Genomic DNA, 26,889 nt, shown 5'->3' on the forward strand with positions numbered 1-26,889 from the left:
GGGTGTCAACAGACTCAAACTCAAGCCGGATAAGACGGAGTGGCTGTGGGTTCTGCCTCCCAAGGACAATCCCATCTGTCCGTCCATTACCCTGGGGGGGGGAGAATTACTGACCCCCTCAGAGAGGGTCCGCAACTTGGGCGTCCTCCTCGATCCACAGCTCACATTAGAAAACCATCTCTCAGCTGTGGCGAGGGGGGCGTTTGCCCAGGTTCGCCTGGTGCACCAGTTGCGGCCCTATCTGGACCGGGACTCATTGCTCACAGTCACTCATGCCCTCATCACCTCGAGGTTCGACTACTGTAATGCTCTCTACATGGGGCTACCTTTGAAAAGTGTTCGGAAACTTCAGATCGTGCAGAATGCAGCTGCGAGAGCAGTCATGGGCTTACCCAGGTATGCCCATGTTTCACCATCACTCCGCAGTCTGCATTGGCTGTCGATCAGTTTCCGGTCACAATTCAAAGTGTTGGTTATGACCTTTAAAGCCCTTCATGGCATCGGACCAGAATATCTCCGAGACCGCCTTCTGCCACACGAATCCCAGCGACCGATTAGGTCCCACAGAGTGGGCCTCCTCCGGGTCCTGTCAACTAAACAATGTCGGTTGGCGGGCCCCAGGGGGAGAGCCTTCTCTGTGGCGGCACCGACTCTCTGGAACCAACTCCCCCCGGAGATCAGAACTGCCCCTACTCTTCCTGCCTTCCGTAAACTCAAAACCCACCTTTGCCGTCAGGCATGGGGGAACTAAACATCTCCCCCTGGGCACATTTAATTTATACATGGTATGCCTGTGTGTGTGTCTGTTAGTATATGGTTTTTTTAAAATCTTTAAATATTTTAATTAATTGAATTATTTATGATTTGTTTTACACTTGTTGTGAGCCGCCCCGAGTCTTCGGAGAGGGGCGGCATACAAATCCAAATAATAAATAAATAAATAAATAAATAAAAATAAATAAATTCCAGTGTGTCTTATACTGTGAAAAATACGGTAATAAAGGAAATACAGTGGTATCTCGGTTCTTGACCACAATTCGTTCTGGAAGTGTGGTCGAGATCCGATTTGGTTGAGAACTGAAACAATTTAAGATAAATCCCCCTCCTCAGTTGTCTCTCCCTCTAGCATGCCTGCTTCTGTCCCCATGTCTCTCTCTCTCTCTCTCTCTAGCTTGCTGGCTTCCGGCTTCAGTTCTCTCGCTCGCCCCCTTCTGTCCCTGGCTCTCTCTCTCTCTCTCTGTGTAGCTTGCTGGCTTCTGTCTACAGCTCTCTCGAGTGTTCGAGTTCCAAATATTTGTTCAGATTTCAGGGCAAACGTTTCTTGAATTTCCTGGTCGAATACCGATTTGTTCGAACTGAGAGGCGTTCGAAAACCGAGGTACTGTACCACTGTATTGATTTGCACAGAAATGGATAAATGGACGCTAGAATTAAAAAAGAAGAGACTGAATGATATATGGAATAGATTTCAACAGTGGTTGGAAACAAGAGGTGGGAGTTGAAACAGAAAACAACCCAGATTTTTAGATAAGTAATGTACTATATGTAAATATAGATGAGTGTAATGGGTAGAATAATTACAGTAGTGGTGTTCCCTCGATTTTCGCGGGGGATGCGTTCCGAGATTGCCCGCGAAAGTCAAATTTCCGCGAAGTAGAGATGTGGAAGTAAATACACCATTTTTGGCTATGAACAGTATCACAAGCTTTCTCTTAACATTTAAACCCACAAATTGCAATTTTCCATTCCCTTAGCAACCATTTAGATTATTATTCACCATGTTTATTTATTAAAGTTTATTAAAAAATATATTTATTAAAGGCAGACGAAAGTTTGGCGATGACATATGACATCATCGGGTGGGAAACACCGTGGTATAGGGAAAAAACCCGCGAAGTATTTTTTAATTAATATTTTTGAAAAACCGTGGTATAGACTTTTTGCAAGTTTCGAACCCGCGAAAATCAAGGGAACACTGTATATATAATTAGTGATGTATGAAGAGTATATATGTTATTTATTTCATATTTTGGTCTGTATGGCAGAGACAACTCCAGGATGGTCGCACTGTGTCCAATATTTTAATAAGAAATTAATTTAATTTTTTTTAAAGAATATAGTACTATAGCCACCGCCAGGAGTTCGATCTAAGCGACTCATAGTTGAGTCAAACTTTCATTTTTCTCAATTCAGTAAAGTGAAGATCCAGGTTTCTGGGGACAATATGCTGACTTGGTAAACTGTTCAAAGACTGCTATAAAGCTTCGTGGAGGGGTAGATAAGTCTAAAGTAGAACTGGTATTGCTATATACTTTCTCCCGAGTGTGAATCCTTTTATGCGAAGATAGATAACCATTCTGAGCAAAGGTCTTTCCACACTCCATGCGTTTATATGGCTTCTCTCCTGTGTGGTTATGAGACGGAACAGCATTGCTGTTAGTAAACATCTTTCCACGTTCCATGGATTTAAATGCTTTCTCTTCGAGTGGATCTTTTTATGGTTAGCAAGATAACGGCTCTGACCAAAGGTCTTTCCACACTCCATGCATTTATATGGCTTCTCTCCGTTGTGGATCATCTTATGGGCAATAAGATTACCTCTTTGAGCAAAGGTCTTTCCACACTCCATGCATTTAAACGGCTTCTCCCCTGTATGGATCATCTTATGGGTAATAAGTTTACCTCTATAAGCAAAGGTCTTTCCACACTCCATGCATTCAAATGGCTTCTCCCCTGTATGGATCTTTTTGTGGATATTAAGTCTACTATTCAGAGCAAAGCTCTTTTCACACTCCATGCATTTAAACGGCTTCTCCCCTGTATGGATCATCTTATGGGTGATAAGGTTACCTCTTTGAGCAAAGGTTTTTCCGCACTCCATGCATTTAAATGGCTTTTCCTCTGTGTGGATCTTTTTGTGGATATTAAGTCTACTGTTCAGAGCAAAGGTCTTTCCGCACTCCATGCATTTATGGGGTTTCTCTCCTGTGTGAATTGTTTCGTGGCTTCTAAGCCCATTGCTACGAATAAAGGTTTTCCCACACTCCATGCATTTATAGGGTTTCTCTCCTGCTGTTTGGAGGGACCGAGGTGCCTGGGCTACAGGCGTTTTTGAACAACGTTCCTTCCCAGTGTGAATCCTTTCATGGGAAGTACGTTGCCTGCTTGTTCTAAAATGTTTCCCAGATTCCAAACATTTATAAGGATCCTCTCTTGTGTGAATGACTTTTTGAGGTGTAAGGACGTTATTTCCAAGAGAATTCATGAATGTCCCATTGTAATTTTGTCCATTGCATCTTATAGCATTTTCTCTTTTGTTTTGGGCTAAATGGTCTTCTTTTGCACTTTTCACACTATCCCCAATACATTTTTTCCTTATTTTCTCTGGCTGGGCAAGAAAGTCTTGCATCAGAGCATCACTGGAAGAAGAGCTTTTCTGATTCAAATTATTTGACTGGTTTCTCTCATGGCTTTTGAATTCCATTCGGATTTCAAATTTCTCAGTTCCGTCTTTAGCATTGATTACTTGGAACAGTTCACAGGAATCTTGGTTCTCCTGCTCATTATTACCTTCAAAGAAAAAGAGAAATGAAAATGTTAACAAAGTTAAAGAAATAAATCAAACTGTAAAAAGTTAATCAATTTTCTTCTGAATTTTTCCAAAATTCCCTTGTTGTTTTTTGCATGCCTACAGTGCTGTGATATAAACCATGATGGTTTCTATATTTGTGAGTCATAAAAGCTTTGAAAATATTTATAGAATATCTCTACAATTATCTATATACAGTAATACCAACTTAATTGGTTCCGGGAGGGGGTTCGTAAGGTGAAAAGTTCGTAAGATGAAACAATGTTTCCCATAGGAAACAATGTAAAATAAATTAATGCGTCCAAGCAAAAAAAAAAGGCCTTCCTGGGGTTCACATTTCGGCCGGCCAGGAAGGACGTCTTCATGACGTCAAAGCTCCACCCATGGAATTCCCTATTGGGATTCCCCACCTCCGTTTGAGCCTCCCGACCGGCTGACAGCTCCGTGGCTCTTCTGGCAAGGTGACAGCTGGGTGGCGGGGCTTCTCGGCGGCCTCCCAAACCCGAATGGCGAACTTTTGCCAAACTACTGGGTACGGCGTTCGGGGGAACACCGAGAAGCCCCCCAGCTGTTTCAAAAGGCAACAGCGGGGAAGCAGGGCTTCTCGGCGGCCTCCCGAAGCCGAATCTGGAAGTTTGGCAAAAGTTCGGGTTCGGGGGAATGTCGAGAAGCCCCCCGGCTGTTTCAAAAGGCAACAGCCGGGCGGAGGCGCTTCTCGGCAACCTTACGAACCCGAACGCCAAACCCGAACTTCCGGGTTCGGCGTTCAGGCGGCGGGTTCGTAAGGCGAAAAATGTTTGTAAGAAGAGACAAAAATTTTCCGAACCCCAGGTTCGTATCTCGAAAAGTTCATATGACGAGGGGTTGTATCACGAGGTACTACTGTATATGCAAACCTCACTCAGTTTTTGAGTTAAGGAATAATCAGGGGAAACATCTAAGAGGGAATTAGGAGAAATGTTAACATTTATTGGGGTGTGTTAATTTCAGCAGAGACCTATGAGAACTCAAAACAATTTTGAAACAAGCTCCTTACCCGGTGTACCTTGGAGCAGCTTCTACACCGTATGTGTCTGGTGGGCCGAACCCTCACTCAGCCATTTCACTGATCCCAGTGATGAGACTTTGGGGCAAAATCCTTTGCTTGAAGCATCCCATTGGCTTGTAAATGCTCTTCACACTGAAAAAGTTGGAAGGCTTCAAGAACGGCTATTTCACTGCCCCAAAGTCTAATCACCTTGCAAGGTCTCTTCAGCCAGATCTGGTACAAGCCTTAGTAGAGGACAGAGGCCCAATTGTACAAGAGTCCACAAGGAGTTGGGCAGCTTAAAAGTCAATAATTAAATTAAATTAATCCTACTTGCTTTTCCTACCGCCCGACCACACTGCTCACCCATTTTGAGACTGTCAGAAATCACTACCGCTAAATCCTTTTCTTCTGAAGAATCAACTTCTCTTCTTGATGAATCAACCCAATTAAAACCAAAGCCGTGAATTAAATATCCCCCCCCCCATTTTTTTGGTGCAACTTTCTACATTCATCCCTCCCTTGGTCTCCATTAAAATCACCAGAGACATATTCTCTCTCCCCTCCCCTCATTCGGTCTAGTTTATTGTGTGGTCATCTGAAACATACAATCAAGAATTCTTTTGAAGTAAATCCTGTTTGTTTTATTATTTTGTTAATGACCTATTTTAAGTAACCTAAAGCTGCTCTTCTAATGAAATTAGGCAAGTGACAAGAAAGTTTGTACTCTTTTCCCCTTTGGGAAGTGGGGTCTTATTAAATAAACAGATGCCTTTGAGCAAGTACAGCTTTGTAAGGACAGAGGCAAAATGGACTGCTAAATTGGCCATGCACGCCCAGTCATATGACCACCTGTCCACGCACCCAGCCGACCATTAGGTTGATCAAACTACAGTCCAGCTCCCCAACAGTCCGAGGGACTGTGAACTGGCTCCGTTTAAAAAGTTTGAGGACCCCAACACTATCCAACACTAATGACAATAAAACAGAAACCAACTGAAAACTCTTTAGACCAAATACATAGAAACATAGAAGTCTGACGGCAGAAAAAGACCTCATGGTCCATCTAGTCTGCCCTTATACTATTTTCTGTATTTTATCTTAGGATGGATATATGTTTATCCCAGGCATGTTTAAATTCAGTTACTGTGGATTTTTCTACCCCGTCTGCTGGAAGTTTGTTCCAAGGATCTACTACTCTTTCAGTAAAATAATATTTTCTCATGTTGCTTTTGATCTTTCCCCCAACTAACTTCAGATTGTGTCCCCTTGTTCTTGTGTTCACTTTCCTATTAAAAACACTTCCCTCCTGAACCTTATTTAACCCTTTAATATATTTAAATGTTTCGATCATGTCCCCCCTTTTCCTTCTGTCCTCCAGAATATACAGATTGAGTTCAAGAAGTCTTTCCTGATACGTTTTATGCTTAAGACCTTCCACCATTCTTGTAGCCCGTCTTTGGACCCGTTCAATTTTGTCAATATCTTTTTGTAGGTGAGGTCTCCAGAACTGAACACAGTATTCCAAATGTGGTCTCACCAGCATTCTATATAGCGGGATCATAATCTCCCTCTTCCTGCTTGTTATACCTCTAGCTATGCAGCCAAGCATCCTACTTGCTTTCCCTACCGCCTGACTGCACTGTTCACCCATTTTGAGACTGTCAGAAATCATTACCCCTAAATCCTTTTCTTTTGAAGTATTTGCTAACACAGAACTGCCAATACAATACTCAGATTGAGGATTCCTTTTCCCCAAGTGCATTATTTTACATTTGGAAACATTAAACTGCAGTTTCCATTGCTTTGACCATTTATCTAGTAAAGCTAAATCATTTACCATATTACAGACCCCTCCAGGAATATCAACCCTATTGCACACTTTAGAGTCATCGGCAAATAGGCAAACTTTCTCTACCAAACCTTCCCCTATGTCACTCACAAACATATTAAAAAGAATAGGACCCAGAACAGACCCTTGTGGCACACCGCTTGTAACCTGACTCTGCTCAGAATACTCGCCACTAACAATAACTCTCTGATGTCTATGCTTCAGCCAGCTGCAAATCCATTGAACTATCCAGGGATTAAGTCCAATCTTCACTAATTTATCTATCAGCTCTTTATGTGGAACCATATCAAAGGCTTTGCTGAAGTCCAGGTAGGCAATATCCACGGCACCACCTTCATCCAACACCTTTGTGACATAGTCAAAGAAATCAATGAGATTAGTCTGACATGATTTGCCTTCAGTAAAGCCATGCTGATTTGGGTCCAATAAGTTATTGTTTTTTAGGTGCTGATTTATCCTCTTTTTGAGAAGAGTGTCCATCATTTTAACTACAACTGATGTCAAGCTAACTGGCCTGTAGTTACCAGCTTCTTCTCTACTGCCCTTCTTGTGAATAGGCACAACACTGGCCATTCTCCAATCCTCAGGAACTTCTCCTGTTAACAAGGATTGGTTAAACAAATCAGTCAGGGGGGTAGTAATGACAGATCTGAGTTCTTTAAGAACTCTGGGGTGGATGCCATCTGGACCCATTGCCTTATTTATCTTTAATCGTTCAAGTTCTTCTAAGACATCGGCTTCTAAGATCACTGGAGCTGAATCCATACAGCTGGAAGCAATGCTATATCCCTGTATAGTATTATTTTGTACGGTGTCTTTTGAGAAAACTGAACAGAAGTAGCTATTGAAATGGTCAGCGATCTCCTTATTCCCATTGATGCATGTATTATTCCCGGTACTAAGTTTCGTGATGCCGCAGTTTTTCTTCTTCTTATCACTAATATATCTGAAGATGTTCTGTCTGAGTTCAATCCCTCTGATATATATCTATAATCTACTAACAATGTAATATGCAACCATCCTCAATATACACACCCACAACACTATAATTTAAAAATATGTCGTTAAACCGCATACGCCTGCTATATCGCAGGTATCAACCCTTTTTCCCTTTCCCCACTCAAATCTTACCTTATCTTCTCTAACCATACTAATATATTACTAAATAAATCTATAGATACGAAACTATAAAACAAATATTAAGTATAATATGAAAATGTACAGTTAAATGTTTAAAACTGATATACAATACGTTATATATCTTATGCTGAAATATGTTTATTGTTCTGTATCGCCCTTACTTTCTGTATCCCTATTTCCCCCCCTTTTTTCCTTTTTTTTTCTTCTCTTAAAAAATCAATAAACTATATTTTAATAATAAAAAAAGTTTGTGGACCCCTGATATAAGCAAAGAGACATTGAGTCTTTCCTTCCTTAGAATACGAGAAGGCCAGATACTTTACTTTTCCCTTCCAGGAGACAATATCTGATCACTGATTTTTAAAAAAATAAAAAACTAACTATAATCTCTCTTCTTTTCTTTTTTTTAAATTTAAAATATTTTATTTACAAATATACAATGAATACATATAATTGCGATTGACAATAAAAACATTTCGAATTACAAAAGACAATAATCATGTCGGATTATAGTCTAAACAATATACTTTGCCAATAGATCAAAACAAATAAACAAAAAGGTCAATAAACATACAGAAAGAAAGAAAAGAAAGGGAAAAAGAAGAGTAAAGGGAAGAAAGGAGTGGGTGGGTGTACGGTAGATCTGTGTTGAGATTATGAACTAGATATATTTTCAGCAGCTCATTCCTTATATCTAATATTTGAAATTATAGATAAGTAAAAGCAAGCGTTGAATAAATCAAGATAAAGAGGTTTTAAGAAGGCCAGTCCAATTTTAGAGTACATATCGATGTCTCTTGCATCTATTGAGAAAGAAGGAAAGGTTTAATACCAGAGTTATGTCTGTTTGAATATATACAGTTGTTGTCATTTGTTAGGCAAGTTGTTCTTTTTTTTCTAACCAACAGTAGAAAGGATCCCAACAGTTGTTAAATGAGGACTCAGTATTATTTCTAACTGCCATAGTTAACTTAATCATTTCTGTACAATATTTGATTTTCCCTATTATTAAGTCATCTTGGGGAATATTTTCGTTTTTCCACCATTGCGCGAACGCTAATCTAGCTGCTGTAGTTATATGAATAATTAGGTGAACTTGATTTTTTGAAAGATTTTGTCTTAGAATGCCTAAGAGAAAGCATTCCGGGGTTTTATAGATTTTCTAGTTTAAAATTTCATCTATCCAAATTCCTATTTTTTTCCAGTAGGTCTGCGATTTTTTTACATTGCCACCATAGATGGAAGTACCTTGTTCTTGATGACATTTCCAGCAGTTGGGTGATAATTTATTGTTTAACTTAGCTAATTTTATTGGAGCAATATTCCATCTATAGTCTCTCTTCTTGAACTCTCTGATTGGGGATAAGAAAACTTACCCAGAGAGACCACGTTCCTGTGGTTTTCAAGCATGACTTCTGAATGCAACGCTTTTTGGTCAGGATCCAGCCGAGACCATTCCTCCTCAGAGAAATACACAGCCACCTCCTTGAAAGATACAAGACTCTCCTGAACATGGAAAAAAGAAGAGAAAAGGAGGACTCGCAAGATCTCTTCATCTTCATCAATGATTAAGGCAAGAATGAAAAAGGAATGAAAAGCTAAATGCACAGGCATAGAATATATTGTGACCTTGGCAACAGCTGGTCTTTCCTGATTGCTATCTATGTTGTTGCGCAGGAGCATAAAAATAATCCAGTCCAAACAAGGGTGTTAATAGAAGGAGAGAGGACTCTGCACACCCGCTTTACTTCCTAAAATAAAGGAGGAATACAAATCTGATAACTTTTCTCTTTCTTACTTGATTTGGACGTTCAACCACTGTTTGAGCCGCATCGTAAAAACCGGAAAACTTCATTCTTTGTTTCTCTGTAAGGAATAAATAATTTCAAAATGCATATTTAACAAAATAAGAGGAGGGGGTCTACAGGAGAGAAGAAGGTAAGGCAGATGGGATCTCTCTGGATAATCAGAGGATCTATGATTACCTCCTGAGCTGTCTGGACTTTGATCTTCCCATGGGATCCTCCTGTAAAATAGCCTCTGTGGGGGATTTGATGGATTCTTCTTTCCCTGAGGATCTCTGATCTCCACAGTGCAGCACTTCAAATAGGAGGAAGGAAAAAAAGAAGCAGAATTAATGTACATCGTACAACATAAAAGTAGATTCAGAAAATAACCTCAAAGCTCCCCAAACCCACCAGTGAGGTTGAGTAAGAAAATCCATATTTGGAACACATAGAAACATAGAAGACTGACGGCAGAAAAAGACCTCATGGTCCATCTAGTCTGCCCTTATACTATTTCCTGTATTTTATCTTACAATGGATATATGTTTATCCCAGGCATATTTAAATTCAGTTACTGTGGACTTACCAACTACGTCTGCTGGAAGTTTGTTCCAAGGATCTACTACTCTTTCAGTAAAATAATATTTTCTCACGTTGCCTTTGATCTTTCCCCCAACTAACTTCAGATTGTGTCCCCTTGTTCTTGTGTTCACTTTCCTATTAAAGACACTTCCCTCCTGGACCTTATTTAACCCTTTAAACACAACCTCAAAGACCCCAATATCCAACTGTGGTTGAGTGAGAAAACAATGGAACAATTTCCTGCAAGAATTTGTGGGACATTGACACCTATTATCAATGTCAGAAAAATTTAGGAAGGAGGGGTGAAGTATTCAAACATATTCTCTATTCCCTTTTCAGCTTAAAGTTAGTGTCTCACCTCCATCTGCTCCTTCTGCTCTTCAGCCTGGCTCAGAAGGAAGCCTTCAGCCAGGGCCACCGCCTGGGAGCTGGTCTCTGCTCCACACTCCCGCACCCAGCCCTCCATCTCTGAGGGCAGAAGGAACAGGAGCTGCTCCAGAACAACCAGGTCCAGCATCTGGGCTTTGGTGTGCTTCTCTGGTCTCAGCCATCGCCTACAAAAGTCATGGAGTCGGCTGCAAAGTCCTCGGGGACCCTCAGCTTCCTGGTACTGGATGAAATTCCAGGGTTGAACCTCGGAAGGGGGGATGGTTTCCTCCTCCAGGACCTTCTGCCCAGTTCCTGTCCAAAGCTTCCAACCCTTCTCAGGCTGAACAGCTGAAGGGCCTTTTCCAATTCCCTCCTTTACCAAAGGTTGTGTCTCCATTCCTTCTCTTTTCTGTAGGGCAGCTCCAAATAGGTCCAAAGACTCTTGTGGATGCCTTTGTCTTCACAGGACCATTTCTGGTGCTGCAGGTCTGAGCACTGCAAGTTATTCTGCTTTTTTCCCCCTCAAGAAAAAAAAAATTGGGCTTGCAACGACTTACAGATGGCTTCCGAGTTTGTGTATCTGTGACAAAAAGGAAAAACCAACGCCAAGAATTAGAAAGTAAAAACATGGAAAACAATTCATAGATGGCTTATGGAAATCACTAAAGAAGAAATAGAATACACCCCGGAAGGTATGCTTTTAGGAATTTGGAAGAGACACTACTCTAAACAAACACTTCTTCTCATAACACACATAAATACAGTAACCAGAATAGCGATAGCGCAAATGTGGAAAAATGAACAGACTCCAACAGAAAATTTAATAATAGACAAAATATACACATGTGTAGAAATGGATGAAATCACAAACTCAATTAAGGGAAACAAAATTAATGAATCAAAACGAACATGGTACAAATGGCACGAATGGATTCAAAAGAAACCACAAAAATAATACAATACAAAGTATCAACACAAACAGAAAAAATAACAGATACCTTGCAAATGTCTTTTTCTTTTATTCAGAAAATGTATTATATTAATGAAATAAATAAATGTACTGTATACTATCAAATGTAAGATGTAAAAGAATCAAAGATAAACACAAAAGGTAATGAAGATGGATTAAGATCTGTAAAACTGATCAAATCATGTGATAGATATTTATGAAAACAATAAATAATTTTTTTTAAAAAATAGACAGTAGAATTTAGCCCCTGAACAACATTCATCCCCCAAGCATTCCGAGTCATTTCCACTCCAATAAATAAGCAACTAAGTAAAGTAAATCAATGTATAAAATTAAATAAGCAAATTAAACCTATACATAAATAAATTAAAAACTGAATAAATGGAAACTGAAATAAAATAATAATAACATAACTTAAATGAACTGAATTTAAAATAATGAAAAAATAATAATAAAATAAAGTAAAAAAAATAAACAAATAATAATCTAAAGAAAGAATAGAATAAATAATAAAGTAAATAATTTTTTAAAAATTGGCAGAGACAGGCTGGTCTGCGGAGGATCAGGCCCTCGAGAAGCCTGGTGTGAATCCTACCTCGTCCCCCGGCTTCTCTCCTCTCCAGCTGGGCCTCCGCAAGGCCGACCCTCCTCTCCCCCCGCTTGGCCTCTGCCCCGGACCCGGAATGGACAACGAGGGCGGCTGGGGAGTATGGGACCCGGGGTAGAAGCCGGAGGAGGACCGACTTCCGTTCCCTTTGCCTGAAAAGACCCCCAAATCACCCGGGGCGCGTCTGTCTCTCCTTCCACCCACCGCAGACTCTATTGCACTCTCCGCCTCCTACGGAATCCCAGGGGTTAAGATGAGCGAGTGCCGCTTGCCTAGAGAGGCAAGGCTCTGTGATATCATTTCCGTCACGGTCTCGTCAACAAAGGCAGCCGCGTCTTTCGCCCTCCCGTGGCCCAATGGGAAAGCGCCTGGAGTTACTTTCTCTGGGCGAAAGGCGGCCCTGGTGGAGTTTGGCTAAATTTACAGAGTTCCCTGTGACCTGTCGGGAGAACGAAGGCATCCCACAAGATCATATGCTGCAACGTTCTGCCTGTCCGGCGACTACTTCAGCTTCAACCACAACAGACTCAATAGTGTCAACCCCTAACCCCCAACATTTCTCCCTTAGGCCAGTGTTTCCCAGCCTTGGCAACTTGAAGATATCTGGACTTCAACTCCCAGAATTCTGGAAATTGAAGTCCAAATATCTTCAAGTTGCCAAGGTTGGGAAACACTGCCTTAGACTCTCCACAATTGACCTCTCCAGGTTCCTAAGAGGTCAGTAAGGGGCGTAAATAAGTGCACTAGTGTGCCTTTCGTCCCTTGTCCAATTGTCTTTCCTTTATCTCATATATCATATATATTTTCTTCCTTTCATATGTCTTCTCTATTTTATATTTTTCTTTATATATATTACCTCATGTCTATTCTATGTATTGTGTATTGGACAAATAAATAAATAAAATAAAATAAATAACAACACAAGAGCACGCAACAGATTTAAACTTAATATTAACCGCTCCAAACTTGACTGTAAAAAATAGGACTTCAGCAACCGAGTTGTCGAAGCGTGGAACTCATTACCAGACTCCATAGTGTCATCCCCAAACCCCCAACACTTTACCCTTAGATTGTCTACGATTGACCTATCCAGATTCCTAAGAGGTCAGTAAGGGGCGAGTACAAGTGCACTAGAGTGCCTTCCGTCCCCTGTCCAATTGCTCCCCTATATCTCCTATTCCTTTCTTCTCTTCCAACATCTCTTCTTCTATTCTTTCATTGATATGTTCTATTCTTCTATTCTTTCTTAGATATATTTTACTATAAGTATCTCCTCTATAACCTTCATCATGTATTTTACTATGTGTACATAGATATATGCTCACTAAAACCCTCATTGTGTATTGGACAAAATAAATAAATATTTTTTTAAAAAAATCCAGGAACTGAGGCGAGTCGGGGTTAGTGAATTAAAAAGCCTTTATTGGCTTTAACAAGCTAACAGCAATAATAACACTAACATGGCAACTCTAGACCAGTAACAACTTTCTCTGTCTGACAGTTCTCTTATGCAGCAGCTGTCAGACGCTCCAGCCAATGGCGGGGCTGTAATCTCACGCCGAGGAAAAAGTACACTCATTCTTAGCCAATGGGATATACAGTATCCAATCCCTTCAGCTCTGCACCAGGGAAGGGTTACATATTTTTGTGTCGAATCACCCTGGTGTATTGAAGGAACATCACAGCTCCTTATTTGCCTCTCGGCCCAACCCAGGGCCATTTCCAAGGCAGTTAATTTTATTGATAGACGACAATTCTATCTGTATGTGTCACATGTTTTTTTGCTGAATTTGAAAATTAAGGGAGACTAGGATAGATCTATTTCGGTCTTGTTTTGGCCTCATCAGCTAGCCATACCCACTGGGACTTGAACATGCAACCTTTGCCTTGTAAGGCAGAGAATTATCCTGTAGGCTACAGTATCCAATCCCTTCAGCTCTACACCAGGGAAGGGTTACATATTTTTGTGTCGAATCACCTATGTATGTATGTATGTATGTATGTATGTATGTATTTATTTATTTATTTATTTATTTATTTATTATTTGGACTTGTATGCCGCCCCTCTCCGAGGACTCGGGCCGGCTCACAGCAATCTAAATTAAAGCCACAAAGAGCTCTCTGGCAAATGTCATTTGGGGTCCACTACAGGGCCACCTTCTGTCAATTTCTTCCTTTGTATTTCCTTTTCCTATCAAATATAAAGCCTCTAGGCAATAGTGGATTTCCCAGCTTTTTCTGTGTAATCTAAAGACACTGGTGCTCTCTCTAAATGTAATTTGGGGTCAACCACAGGGACACCTTCTTTCTCTGCCTTTCCTTTCTCTATGTAATCTAAAGCCTAAAGCTGTTACTACTGGCTACAGTGGCCAGTTTACCCTTAGAGGACCAATTTGTCCTCTAAGGATAAACTTCTGTTGTGGTTGGCTCTGGCCCAGCTCCTGCCCCAAGGACTGTGGATGTGGGGGAGACATCCACATGCTGCAGGCCTGTTTTGCCTCCGGTGGAATCTGCTGATGAAGGCTCCTGTGACCAAGAAGACATGAGTGACAGGGAGGAGGAGAGTGTGGCAGACAGCTCAGAAGGAGATCAATTATCTAGCTCCTCCTTGGATTCGGAACAAGAGTTAATGATACAGCCACGCATGCGGAGAGCGATGCATAGGCAGCAACAACTGAGAGATTATTATCAAAGAAAATGAGGCCACCTGTGGTTGGGTGGGGCTGTGGTCATTAGTGAGGCTGCTATAAATAGCAGCCTGTGGGTTTGGCCATTGTGGAGATTATCTGATCCTTGTGTTTCGTGACTGCTTTACTGACTTTGACCTTTTATGTGCTGATTTTCCCCCGCTTTGAAACTAAACCAGGGCAAAGTGTGTTTCACTTTGTGAAAGAAGAAGGACTGTGAATTGCCTCACAGCTGCAAGCTAAGTATCACAGAACTGATAAGGGACTTGTACAAATTACCAGTTTGTTTGGAGACGAGTGCTCTTTGCTATACCAAAAGAGGGCTTGGTTTCAGTGAATTTTCATTATAAAGAACATTTTTTTGAATTTTCAAACATGTGTGTGTCTGAAATTTGTACCTGTGAATTTTTGGGAGGAGTCTACCAGAGAGCCCGACAGAACAACTTCCCAATTTTTTTATGGAAGGTGATTAAGCCTCATTTAAAGGGGTGGTATCCGCTGGGGAAAGTGACCCCAAGGAAGAAGGCAGTAAGGCGGTTCTTGCCAGTGTAGCGGGTAACCAGCCATAAACTTTGAGTGTGTTAATTGAATTTATTATAAGGAGAGTCCAACATGTAATAACTCAAGTCGTCAGGAGAAAAGAAATTGCGTCCCTACACTACGACTGAGTTTTTTAAAAAACTGTCTTCCTAGGTAGCTAGGGGGCATTACCTAATTAAATATTTAAATTTAGAACTCAGTCCCTACCAATCAGACTGACTCTCCTAAGTTGTGCATTGGAGAATGGAATGGAATAAATAGAATAAAATAATAATAGACTAATAATAATAGAATAAAATAGAATAATAATAGACTAATAATAGAATATATAATTATAATAGATAATAATAGAATAGAAGAACAATAATAGAATAATGATAATAGAATAGAATAAGAATAGAATAGAATAAGTTTCTTAAGTTTAAGTTTTAAGTTTTAATTAGGATTTTAGAAATTAGTTCATTTTTTTCATGTTGTAAGCTGCCCTGAGTCCTTTGGGATTGGGCGGCCTAGAAATCAAATTAAAGAAATAGATAAATAAATAGATAGATAAATAGATAGATAGACAGACAGACAGACAGACAGACAGACAGACAGACAGACAGACAGACAGACAGACAGAAAATATGGAATGGAATGGAATAAATAGAAGAATAATAGATTACTACTATGGAGAGTCTATGGAGAGGGGCGGCATACAAATCTAATAAATTATTATTATTATTATTATTATTATTTATTAATTAATAGAATAAAATAGAATAGAATAATAGAATAGAATAATAAAATGATAATGATAATAGAATAGAATAATAGAATAGAATAGAATAGAAAGCACTGTCTCCTGGTGATTGGCCCAAAGTCTCCTGGCTGGCTTTCATGCCTAAGGCGGAACTAGAGCTCACAGTCTCCTGGTGATTGGATCTGTACATGTGCCTGCAAGTGCTTAGATCTAAATGGAAGGAAGTAGGCCTAGTTTAGTTCCAATAAGATGGAGTGACTTAGTGTGTGAAAGCCTTTGTCTTCTTCCTGCTCAGCAGCATCTCCCCTTTGACATCTGGCCACAGTTACTTGGGGGGGGGGGATTTCCTCTGGAGCCTCCATCCGATCCATGCCCAATGACCATTTGGCTCTGACCAGCTTCTCTTCAATCTGTGGCTCATACACCCGCTCCAATTTCTTCCAGCCATGGTGGGCCTGGGGGAGAGTCAACCCAGGAGCTCCCAAGTCCTCCTGGTCACTACCTGAGCTAAACACATTTTTGCTCAGCCCTCACAGTAGAGGGTTTTCTCCCGGGCTGGCTGATAAAGCAAATCTTGCTTAATGTCAGATGTACCGCCTCTCAAAACCCTGGAAAGGAAAACCCAAAGTCCATGATTGTAGAGAAAGGTACTTTTACTAGATAAGAACTGATAGCAACAAGTTGAAAGCAACATCTGAGGCAAAAGGTGCAAAAATTACATATAGAAAGTAATTTTATTCTGATCTCCCCCAGAGATCAGAATTGCCCCCACCCTCCTTGCCTTTCGTAAGCTCCTTAAAACCCACCGCTGTCGTCAGGCATGAGGGAATTGAGATATCTCCCTCCCCCAGGCCTATATAATTTATGCATGGTATGTTTGTGTGTATGTTTTACTTTTTAATAAGGGGTTTTTCGTTACTTTAAGTATTAGATTTGTCATACATTGTTTTATTATTGTTGTGAGCCGCCCCGAGTCTACGGAGAGGGGCGGCATACAAATCTAATAAATAAATGAATGAATGAATGAATGAATGAATGAATGAATGAATGAATGAATAAATAAATAAATAAATAAAGTCTCCTGGCTGGCTTTCATGCCTAAGGCGGGACTAGAGCTCACAGTCTCCTGGTGATTGGCCCAAAGTCTCCTGGCTGGCTTTCATGCCTAAGGCGGGACTAGAGCTCACAGTCTCCTGGTGATTGGCCCAAAGTCTCCTGGCTGGCTTTCATGCCTAAGGCGGGACTAGAGCTCACAGTCTCCTGGTGATTGGCCCAAAGTCTCCTGGCTGGCTTTCATGCCTAAGGCGGGACTAGAGCTCACAGTCTCCTGGTGATTGGCCCAAAGTCTCCTGGCTGGCTTTCATGCCTAAGGCGGGACTAGAGCTCACAGTCTCCTGGTGATTGGCCCAAGTCTCCTGGCTGGCTTTCATGCCTAAGGTTGGACTAGAACTCTCCATCTATGAATGGCCCAGAGTAACCTGGTGACTTGCATGCTTAAGGCGGGACTAGAACTCAAAGTCTCCTGGTGATTGGCCCAAAGTCACTCAGCCGACTTTCGTACTTCAGACGGGTCTAGAACTCGCCATCTCCTGGTTTCTAAGCCAGCACCTTAAACAGTTATTTTGTCAATCTCAATTATACAGATTATTTAGAGCAGCCTATACTGGGAAATTCAAAAACTATAACTCTCTTTTTGCAATATAAATCTCAACAGATTTATTGACCAAAAAAATAAAAATAAGAGTAGAGAAAGGCAAAGAACTGAAACTTGCCAATACGTCGGCAACCCAAAACATGAAATGGGGTCTTCCTGGCAAACCTGAAACTTCACCAAGGAGGTAGCTGGGGTTTGTTTTTGTTTTTTTTGGAGGGTGGGGGAATGGAATGGGGAAAAACGCCCCACGCCCTCATCTGAAAAGCCGCACAAGATCCAGATTGGAATCTGCTAGCCGTGATGGAAACGAGCTCCATGCTTAATGGTGATCCGACCGATCTGATCATAATCCTTCTTTTGTTCCAAGATCAGGAACTTACTTGTAGCAAGATCTAGGGAGAAGAAGAAAGACATTGTATGGAGGATACAGTCCTCGGCTTAAGGACCGCCTGTTCAAAGTTACAAAACAGACCTCCCCGGGGCTAACTTATGACCCAGAATTTGAAGTTAGAAACATAGAAACATAGAAGACTGATGGCAGAAAAAGACCTCATGGTCCATCTAGTCTGCCCTTATACTATTTTCTGTATTTTATCTTAGGATGGATATATGTTTACCCCAGGCATGTTTAAGTTCAGTTACTGTGGATTTATCTACCACGTCTGCTGGAAGTTTGTTCCAAGGATCTACTACTTTTTCAGTAAAATATTTTCTCACGTTACTTCTAATCTTTCTGCCAACTAACCTCAGATTGTGTCCCCTTGTTCTTGTGTTCACTTTCCTATTAAAAACACTTCCCTCCTGAACCTTATTTAACCCTTTAACATATTTAAATGTTTCGATCATGTCCCCCCTTTTCCTTCTGTCCTCCAGACTATACAGATTGAGTTCATGAAGTCTTTCCTGATACGTTTTATGCTTAAGACCTTCCACCATTCTTGTAGCCTGTCTTTGGACCCCTTCAATTTTATCCATCTCTTTTTGTAGGTGAGGTCTCCAGAACTGAACACAGTATTCCAAATGTGGTCTCACCAGCGCTCTATATAAGGGGATCACAATCTCCCTCTTCCTGCTTGTTATACCTCTAGCTATGCAGCCAAGCATCCTACTTGCTTTTCCTACCGCCGGACCACACTGTTCACCCATTTTGAGAGTGTCAGAAATCACTACCCCTAAATCCTTCATTTCTGAAGTTTTTGCTAACACAGAACTGCCAATACAATAGTCAGATTGAGGATTCTTTTTCCCCAAGTGCATTATTTTACATTTGGAAACATTAAACTGCAGTTTCCATTGCTTTGACCATTTAAGTTCAAACAGTGGTTGTACAATCTCATATAAGCCTGTATTATATGGCCATTTGCAGTAGTGAGCACAATTTATGATATTATTATTATTATTATTATTATTATTATTATTATTATTATTATTATTATTATTATTATTATTATTATGTCAGTACAACACAGCAAACGAGATCACTATGCTGGATTTCGCATTTCATCACCATTTGGGCGCTTCCCAAGCACCTAGGACTGCGTGAGGTAGCGGCGAATTATGTTTGCCTATCCCAGTAAAGCGGCCTTTTGCAATTGACAGGTGGAGATTTTGTCAATTCCTATGGTTTTCAAATGTCCGCTGAGATCCTTTGGCACTGCGCCCAGCGTGCCAAGTACCACTGGGACCACTTTCACTGGCTTATGCCAGAGTCATTGCAGCTCGATTTTTAGATCTTCGTATTTCACTAATTTCTCTAGCTGCTTCTCCTCAATTCTGCTGTCTCCTGGGATTGTGATGTCGATGATCCATACTTTCTTTTTCTCCACGATCACAATGTCTGGTGTGTTATGCTTCAGAATTCGGTCAGTCTGAAGTCGGAAGTCCCACAGTAGTTTTGCTTGCTCATTTTCGACCACTTTTTCGGGGCTTATGATCCCACCAGTTCTTTGCCACTGGTAAATGGTAGTTCTGGCACAAGTTCCAGTGGATCATCTGTGCCACAGTATCATGTCTATGCTTGTAGTCAGTCTGTGCAATCTTTTTGCAGCAGCTGAGTATGTGATCGATTGTTTCATCTGTTTCTTTACAGAGTATTATTATTATTATTATTATTATTATCATCATCATCATCATCATCATCATCATCATCTTGCCAGAAATTGCTGTTTACTTTGGCTTCATACCAAAAGATGCCCGTAAAATGCATTGATTTAATAACGGCCACGTTGGCTTAGCAATCTTAAGTCCATAAGGACCACACTGGTTCTCTTTAACGGCTATATATTTAAAAAAAAAAATCAGGTGCAGTCTCTCTACAGCTTTGCATCTGTAATGCTGAGCTTAAAATGCAGCCGTAAATCGAGGACCAGCTATATTTTACATATCTTCATGCATTCACGCAAGAGCAAAAGGCTTGACTTGTGGTTTTGTTTTTGCAAAATGGCAATAAGGAATGTTAATTTTTTTTTCTCATTTCCCAGCCCTTGTGCTACATAGAGGAACCAGGAAACTCAAAAGGACTAGAAGCTTGTTTTCTTGTAATTTCGGCAAGTGGGAGTTAAAGGAAGGGCATCAACCATGCATAAATGAGGGAAAAGAAGCCATGCAGTCAGGTGGTAGGGAAAGCAAGTAGGATGCTTGGCTGCATAGCTAGAGGTATAACAAGCAGGAAGAGGGAGATTGTGATCCCGCTGTATAGAGTGCTGGTGAGACCACATTTGGAATAATACTGTGTCCAGTTCTGGAGACCTCACCTATAAAAAGATATTGACAAAATTGAAGGGGTCCAAAGATGGGCTACAAGAATGGTGGAAGGTCTTAAGCATAAAACGTATCAGGAAAGACTTCATGAACTCAATCTGTATAGTCTGGAGGACAGAAGGAAAAGGGGGGACATGATCGAAACATTTAAATATGTTAAAGGATTAAATAAGGTCCAGGAGGGAAGCGTTTTTAATAGGAAAGTGAACACAAGAACAAGGGGACACAATAGAAACATAGAAACATAGAAGTCTGACGGCAGAAAAAGACCCCATGGTCCATCTAGTCTGCCCTTATACTATTTTCTGTATTTTATCTTAGGATGGATATATGTTTATCCCAGGCATGTTTAAATTCAGTTACTGTGGATTTATCTACCACGTCTGCTGGAAGTTTGTTCCAAGGATCTACTACTCTTTCAGTAAAATAATATTTTCTCATGTTGCTTTTGATCTTTCCCCCAACTAACTTCAGATAGATAGATAGATAGATAGATAGATAGATAGATAGATAGATAGATAGATAGATAGATAGATATAGAGATAGGACTAGACAGAAAAACACTTAAATTTCCCCTAGCTTGAGCCTGTGGCCTAGAAGTTAAAATACCCAGCCCAGGTTCGAATCCCATAAGGGCATGCCTAGCTGATGAGAGCTAAAAAGCTCAAAATAGATAGATAGATAGATAGATAGATAGATAGATAGATAGATAGATAGATAGATAGTATTCTCTCCCTTCCAAACAAGCATCTTTCCATCCTCAAAACCAACAACCGCTGCAGGAAGCACAAGAGAGACCCCTCAAAACACGACTACAATAAACCAACATTTCAATTTATCCCAACAAGCTGCAAAATAAAGGTATGATTCGATTCCAGTCCAATCCTTTCCCCTTTGGGGAACCGACCCTCACCGAGCCTCGAAGCCCCCACCCCACCCACGTCTCCCTACTCCACCCCCCAAACCCCCACCCACCAAATATAACTTCAAATCTGAGGTTAGTTGGGGGAAAGATCAAAAGCAACATGAGAAAATATTATTTTACTGAAAGAGTAGTAGATCCTTGGAACAAACTTCCAGCAGACGTGGAAGATAAATCCACAGTAACTGAATTTAAACATGCCTGGGATAAACATATATCCATCCTAAGATAAAATACAGGAAATAGTATAAGGGCAGACTAGATGGACCATGAGGTCTTTTTCTGCCGTCAGTCTTCTATGTTTCTATGACGGAGGTCCTAGGAAACACGCACCTAAACACAATTGGAAAACTCGGCTTGCCACAGCTCTGGATGTCGAGAGGGGCACCAACTGCTCAAAATCCACCTGTTCAAACTCTTCCAGTTTGGCTGCCACCAACCTGCAGAGGAAAAAGTCAGAGGAGACTGTAGGAGTGGGCCTTGGGAAGGAGGAACCCAGCGACCGGTTAGGTCCCACAGAGTTTGTCTTCTCCGGGTCCCGTCGACTAAACAATGTCGTCTGGCGGGACCCAGGGGAAGAGCCTTCTCTGTGGTGGCTCCGACTCTCTGGAACCAGCTACCCCCCGGAGATTAGGATTGCCCCCACCCTCTTTGCCTTTCGTAAACTCCTTAAAACCTACCTCTGCCGTCAGGCATGGGGGAATTGAAACATCTCCCCCTTGCCCATGTAGTTCTGATGTATGATTGATTGTGTGCTGGTCTTTTATATATTGGGGTTTCTTTTTTTTTTGGACTTTTTAACCCAAAACTCTAATTTAGATTGCTAAATATTAGATTTGGTACTATGTACTGTTTTTACCATTGTTGTGAGCCGACCCGAGGTCTGCGGAGAGGGGCGGCATATAAATCCAAGAAATCTAATCTAATCTAAGAAGGGGCGGGGCCCACCGTTCCCCGTAGGATGCGCGCGTGAGCACGTGCGCACCCCAAAGTACCCCCCACGCACCCTTTTCCACGGGCGCGCAGTCCCCATCCCCCTGCCAGCCCGCGGGGGGGGGCGGGGAGGCGCCGGCAGTAGAAGGTGCTGCCACTCACCCGCCCGATCCGCCCCCTCTCCTTCTCTTCCGCCGAAAGAAAAGCATGGAAGCTGCCTGCTTGAGCCTCACGTTGCTCCACCCCGCTTCGTCCTGCCTGTCATCCTCCGTTGTGTTTTCGGGGGGGAGCGGCGGGAAAGCCCTGTGCCGGCCAGGAAAGCCAGTTTTGCTTTCTGTGAAAGCAGCGCACCTTTTAAACACGCTGCTTTCCTGCACCTCTTTCCTGGGGGGGCGAGTGGCCTCCTCCCCCCCTCCTCAAAACCCACCTCTGTCGTCAGCTTCCTCTGGAGGAAAGACAAGAAGCTCTTGTTGCCATTTTTAAAAAGAAATGGCTCTTTTGAAACCCTTAAAACAGCAGTCCCCAAACTACAGCCCGCGGGCCACATGCGGCCTGCTGAGGCCATTTATCTGGCCCGTGGGTCTTTTCCAAGGCCGCACTGGAAAAGCAGTGAGAACGTCCCCCTCAATCTCATCTCACCGAGCTGGGCACAACACAAACACATACACACGCACACACACGCCACCTCCTCCTCCTCTTTGAGTTGCTAGCTCCCGTTTTCTGAATGGGGATTGAATGGGAGTCCGGGGCCAGAGGGTGGAGGTTTGTCGGGCGAGTCCTCCGCGGGGAGAGAAGAAGGAGGGTGAAAGAGGGAAAAGAGAGAGAGAGAAGTGGACAGAAAGAAAGAAAAGGGAAAAAGAAGGGAAAGAGAGGGAGGGAAAGAGAAGTGGAGAGGAAGGAAGAAGAGGGAAAGAGAATGGAAAAAGAGCGAGGGAAAGAGAAGTGGAGAGGAAGGAAGAAAAGGGAAAGAGAATGGAAAAAGAGTGAGGGAAAGAGAAGAGGAAAGGAAGGAAGAAAAGGGAAAGAGAAGGGAAAAACAGCGAGGGAAACAGAAGTTGAGAGGAAGGAAGAAAAGGGAAAGAGAATGGAAAAAGAGCGAGGGAAAGAGAAGTGGAGAGGAAGGAAGAAAAGGGAAAGAGAAGGGGAAAAGAGCGAGGGAAAGAGAAGTGGAGAGGAAGGAGGAAAAGGGAAAGAGAATGGAAAAAGAGTGAGGGAAAGAGAAGTGGAGAGGAAGGAAGAAAAGGGAAAGAGAAGAGAAAAAGAGTGAGGGAAAGAGAAGTGGAGAGGAAGGAAGAAAAGGGAAAGAGAAGGGGAAAAGAGCGAGGGAAAGAGAAGAGGAGAGGAAGGAAGAAAAGGGAAAGAGAAGAGAAAAAGAGCGAGGGAAAGAGAAGAGGAGAGGAAGGAAGAAAAGGGAAAGAGAATGGAAAAAGAGCGAGGGAAAGAGAAGAGGAGAGGAAGGAAGAAAAGGGAAAGAGAAGGGAAAAAGATCGAGGGAAAGAGAAGAGAGGAAGGAAGAAAAGGGAAAGAGAAGGGAAAAAGAGCAAGGGAAACAGAAGTGGAGAGGAAGGAAGAAAAGGGAAAGAGAATGGAAAAAGAGCGAGTGAAACAGAAGTGGAGAGGAAGGAGGAAAAGGGAAAGAGAATGGAAAAAGAGCGAGGGAAAGAGAAGAGGAGAGGAAGGAAGAAAAGGGAAAGAGAAGGGGAAAAGAGCGAGGGAAAGAGAAGTGGAGAGGAAGGAAGAAAAGGGAAAGAGAATGGAAAAAGAGCGAGGGAAAGAGAAGTGGAGAGGAAGGAAGAAAAGGGAAAGAGAATGGAAAAAGAGCGAGGGAAAGAGAAGAGGAGAGGAAGGAAGAAAAGGGAAAGAGAAGGGAAAAAGAGCGAGGGAAAGAGAAGAGGAGAGGAAGGCAGAAAAGGGAAAGAGAATGGAAAAAGAGCGAGGGAAAGAGAAGAGGAGAGGAAGGAAGAAAAGGGAAAGAGAAGGGAAAAAGTGCGAGGGAAACAGAAGTGGAGAGGAAGGAAGAAAAGGGAAAGAGAAAGGAAAAAGAGTGAGGGAAAGAGAAGTGGAGAGGAAGGAAGAAAAAGGAAAGAGAATGGAAAAAGAGCGAGGGAAAGAGAAGAGGAGAGGAAGGAAGAAAAGGGAAAGAGAAGGGAAAAAGTGCGAGGGAAACAGAAGTGGAGAGGAAGGAAGAAAAGGGAAAGAGAAGGGAAAAAGAGCGAGGGAAAGAGAAGTGGAGAGGAAGGAAGAAAAGGGAAAGAGAATGGAAAAAGAGCGAGGGAAAGAGAAGTGGAGAGGAAGGAAGAAAAGGGAAAGAGAAGGGAAAAAGAGCGAGGGAAACAGAAGTGAAGAGGAAGGAAGAAAAGGGAAAGAGAAGGGAAAAAGAGCGAAGGAAAGAGAAGTGGAGAGGAAGGAAGAAAAGGGAAAGAGAATGGAAAAAGAGCGAGGGAAAGAGAAGTGGAGAGGAAGGAAGAAAAGGGAAAGAGAAGGGAAAAAGAGCGAGGGAAAGAGAAGTGGAGAGGAAGGAAGAAAAGGGAAAGAGAAGGGAAAAAGAGCGAGGGAAAGAGAAGTGGAGAGGAAGGAAGAAAAGGGAAAGAGAAGGGAAAAAGAGCAAAGGAAAGAGAAGTGGAGAGGAAGGAAGAAAAGGGAAAGAGAATGGAAAAAGAGCGAGGGAAAGAGAAGAGGAGAGGAAGGAAGAAAAGGGAAAGAGAAGGGGAAAAGAGCGAGGGAAAGAGAAGTGGAGAGGAAGGAAGGAGGGAGGGGAGGGAGGGAAGGGAGGGGAAAAAGAGAGCAAGAGAGAAAGGGAGGGAGGAAGAGAGATAGCAAGAGAGAGAGTGAGAAAGAGACAGAGAGCAAGAGACAGAAAGAAAGCAAGAGAGAATGAGAGAGAGCAAAAGAGAGAGAGAGAAAGCAAGAGAGGGAGAAAGAGAGTGTGAGAGAGAGAGACAAAGAAATAAGGTATGTGCAGTGCACATAGGAATCTGTTCATAGTTTTTTTTATAGTCCGGCCCTCCAACAGTCCGAGGGACAGTGAACTGGCCCCCTGTGTAAAAAGTTTGGGGACCCCTGCCTTAAAAGGTGAAAACCCATTTTCGGGAAAGCGGAGGAATTCGGGCCTTAGCAGGAGACAGGGAGGGGGGGAGGCACCTTACCTGCAGACATAGTCCAAGGTGATCATGTTCTTGTCCAGCGGCAACTCAAAACTTATTTCGGGGAGTTCAGGCACGACGGGTAAGGCCCCGCTTTCCAGTTCAAGGATAATCCTGTTGAGGGAGGGAAGGAAGAGTCAGTTCAATCCATCAGTGTAGAGCTGGAGGGCACCTTGAAGGTCTTCTAGTCCATCCTGCCTGCTCAAGCAGGAGACCCTATATCATTCCAGACATTAAAGGGCTCCAATCTCCTCTTAATACTTCCAGTGATGGAACATTCACCAACCTCTGGTGGCCAGCTGTTCCGCTGGTTGATTGTTTTAATTGTCAGGAAATTCCTCCTGAATTCCAGGTCACTTCTCTCCTTGATAAGTTTCCACCCATTGTTTCTTGTCCTGCTCTCTGGAGCTTTGTTTTCTTTGTTTTTTTGAACTATTTAAATATTTTTAATTGATTTTTTCAAATATTTATTTATTTATTACATTTGTATGCCGCCCCTCTCCGTAGACTTGGGGCGGCTCACAGCAGTGATAGAAACAATGTACAATACAAATCTATTAATACGAAATTAAAAACCCATAATTTAAAAAAACATGCACACAACACACCATACATAAATTATATAGGCCTGGGGAAGATATTTCAATTCCCCCATGCCTGACGGCAAAGGTGGGTTTTGACAAGTTTACGAAAGGCAAGGAGGGTGGCGGCAATTCTGATCTCTGGGGGGAGTTGGTTCCAGAGGGCCGGGGCCGCCACAGAGAAGGCTCTTCCCCTGGGTCCTGCCAAATGACATTGATTAGTCGACGGGACCCAGAGAAGGCCAACTCTGTGGGACCTAACCGGTCGCTGGGATAAACACACACATGACATAAAACAGGTGCTTTGTGATTAGTGCCCACCACCAGAAAAACATTCACGCCCTACCACCAAATCCGGGGGTGTTTCTTGTATTTTAAACTCAAGAGCATGGAATCCAGGAAGTGATCACCTTGGCGTCCTTAGCAACCTGCCGTTATACGTGATGTCAAAGCTCCGCCCCTGGAATCTCTTCGTGGGAGGGATTCCCCAGCTCCTTCAAAGGGAGGTCTTTTCACGTAAAAATAAACATTGTTATTTTTACGAAAAAGGACCTCCCTTTGCTTGCAGCGCCGGTGCGGCGTCCTTTTTCATAACAATAAAAATAAATAAAAATAAAAAATCCATCAAAATAAAAAATGATGGGATTCTGGGGGCGGAGCTTTGACGTCACGTAGCGTTCGGAATTCGGGTTCGGCTGAACTTTACGCGAAGTTTGTCCGAACTTCGGGTTCGCCCATCACTAATCATTACTTATCTAATGTTTTATTTGTACAAATTACCACCCTATAATTGTTTGACAAAATAAATAAATAAATAAAATTAATTAATTAATAAAATCATAATATCCACCTTGTTTTGCTTAGCCGTCCTCAATATCCTGTAACCATTCACACATTTAAAACCATTATAGTACACTCACTCACAATATACAAGAATAACCCTTTCCCCCCTCTTGTTTTGCTCTTGGTTTACTCATTTTTCCCTTCCTCACCCCAATCACCCC

General features: G+C 42.0%; 2 protein-coding genes across 2 annotated transcripts in view; both read right to left on the reverse strand.

Annotated features, from left to right (window-relative positions):
• Positions 1–2,062: 2,062 nt before the first annotated feature.
• Positions 2,063–12,214, reverse strand: LOC139162996 (zinc finger protein 253-like). The gene is made up of 7 exons (XM_070743894.1): positions 11,912–12,214; positions 10,336–10,926; positions 9,594–9,708; positions 9,407–9,474; positions 8,985–9,114; positions 2,490–3,570; positions 2,063–2,412 (listed from the first exon to the last, which is right to left on the reverse strand). Exons 2-7 carry the CDS (start codon positions 10,741–10,743, stop codon positions 2,190–2,192), a joined length of 2,025 nt encoding a protein of 674 aa, XP_070599995.1. The 5' UTR covers positions 10,744–10,926; positions 11,912–12,214; the 3' UTR covers positions 2,063–2,189.
• Positions 12,215–17,698: 5,484 nt separating this feature from the next.
• REC8 (REC8 meiotic recombination protein) overlaps positions 17,699–26,889 on the reverse strand; it is a 43,125-nt gene continuing 33,934 nt past the window's right edge. Inside the window, exons 17-19 of the mRNA XM_070743830.1 lie at positions 25,308–25,418; positions 21,562–21,668; positions 17,699–17,938 (exon numbers count right to left, since the gene is read on the reverse strand). Of these exons, the coding sequence (XP_070599931.1) occupies positions 17,838–17,938; positions 21,562–21,668; positions 25,308–25,418 (319 nt within the window). The 3' untranslated portion in view covers positions 17,699–17,837. The remainder of the gene's footprint in view (positions 17,939–21,561; positions 21,669–25,307; positions 25,419–26,889) is intronic.

This window comes from Erythrolamprus reginae, chromosome 2 (assembly GCF_031021105.1).
Source record: "Erythrolamprus reginae isolate rEryReg1 chromosome 2, rEryReg1.hap1, whole genome shotgun sequence".
Lineage (NCBI taxonomy): Eukaryota > Metazoa > Chordata > Lepidosauria > Squamata > Dipsadidae > Erythrolamprus > Erythrolamprus reginae.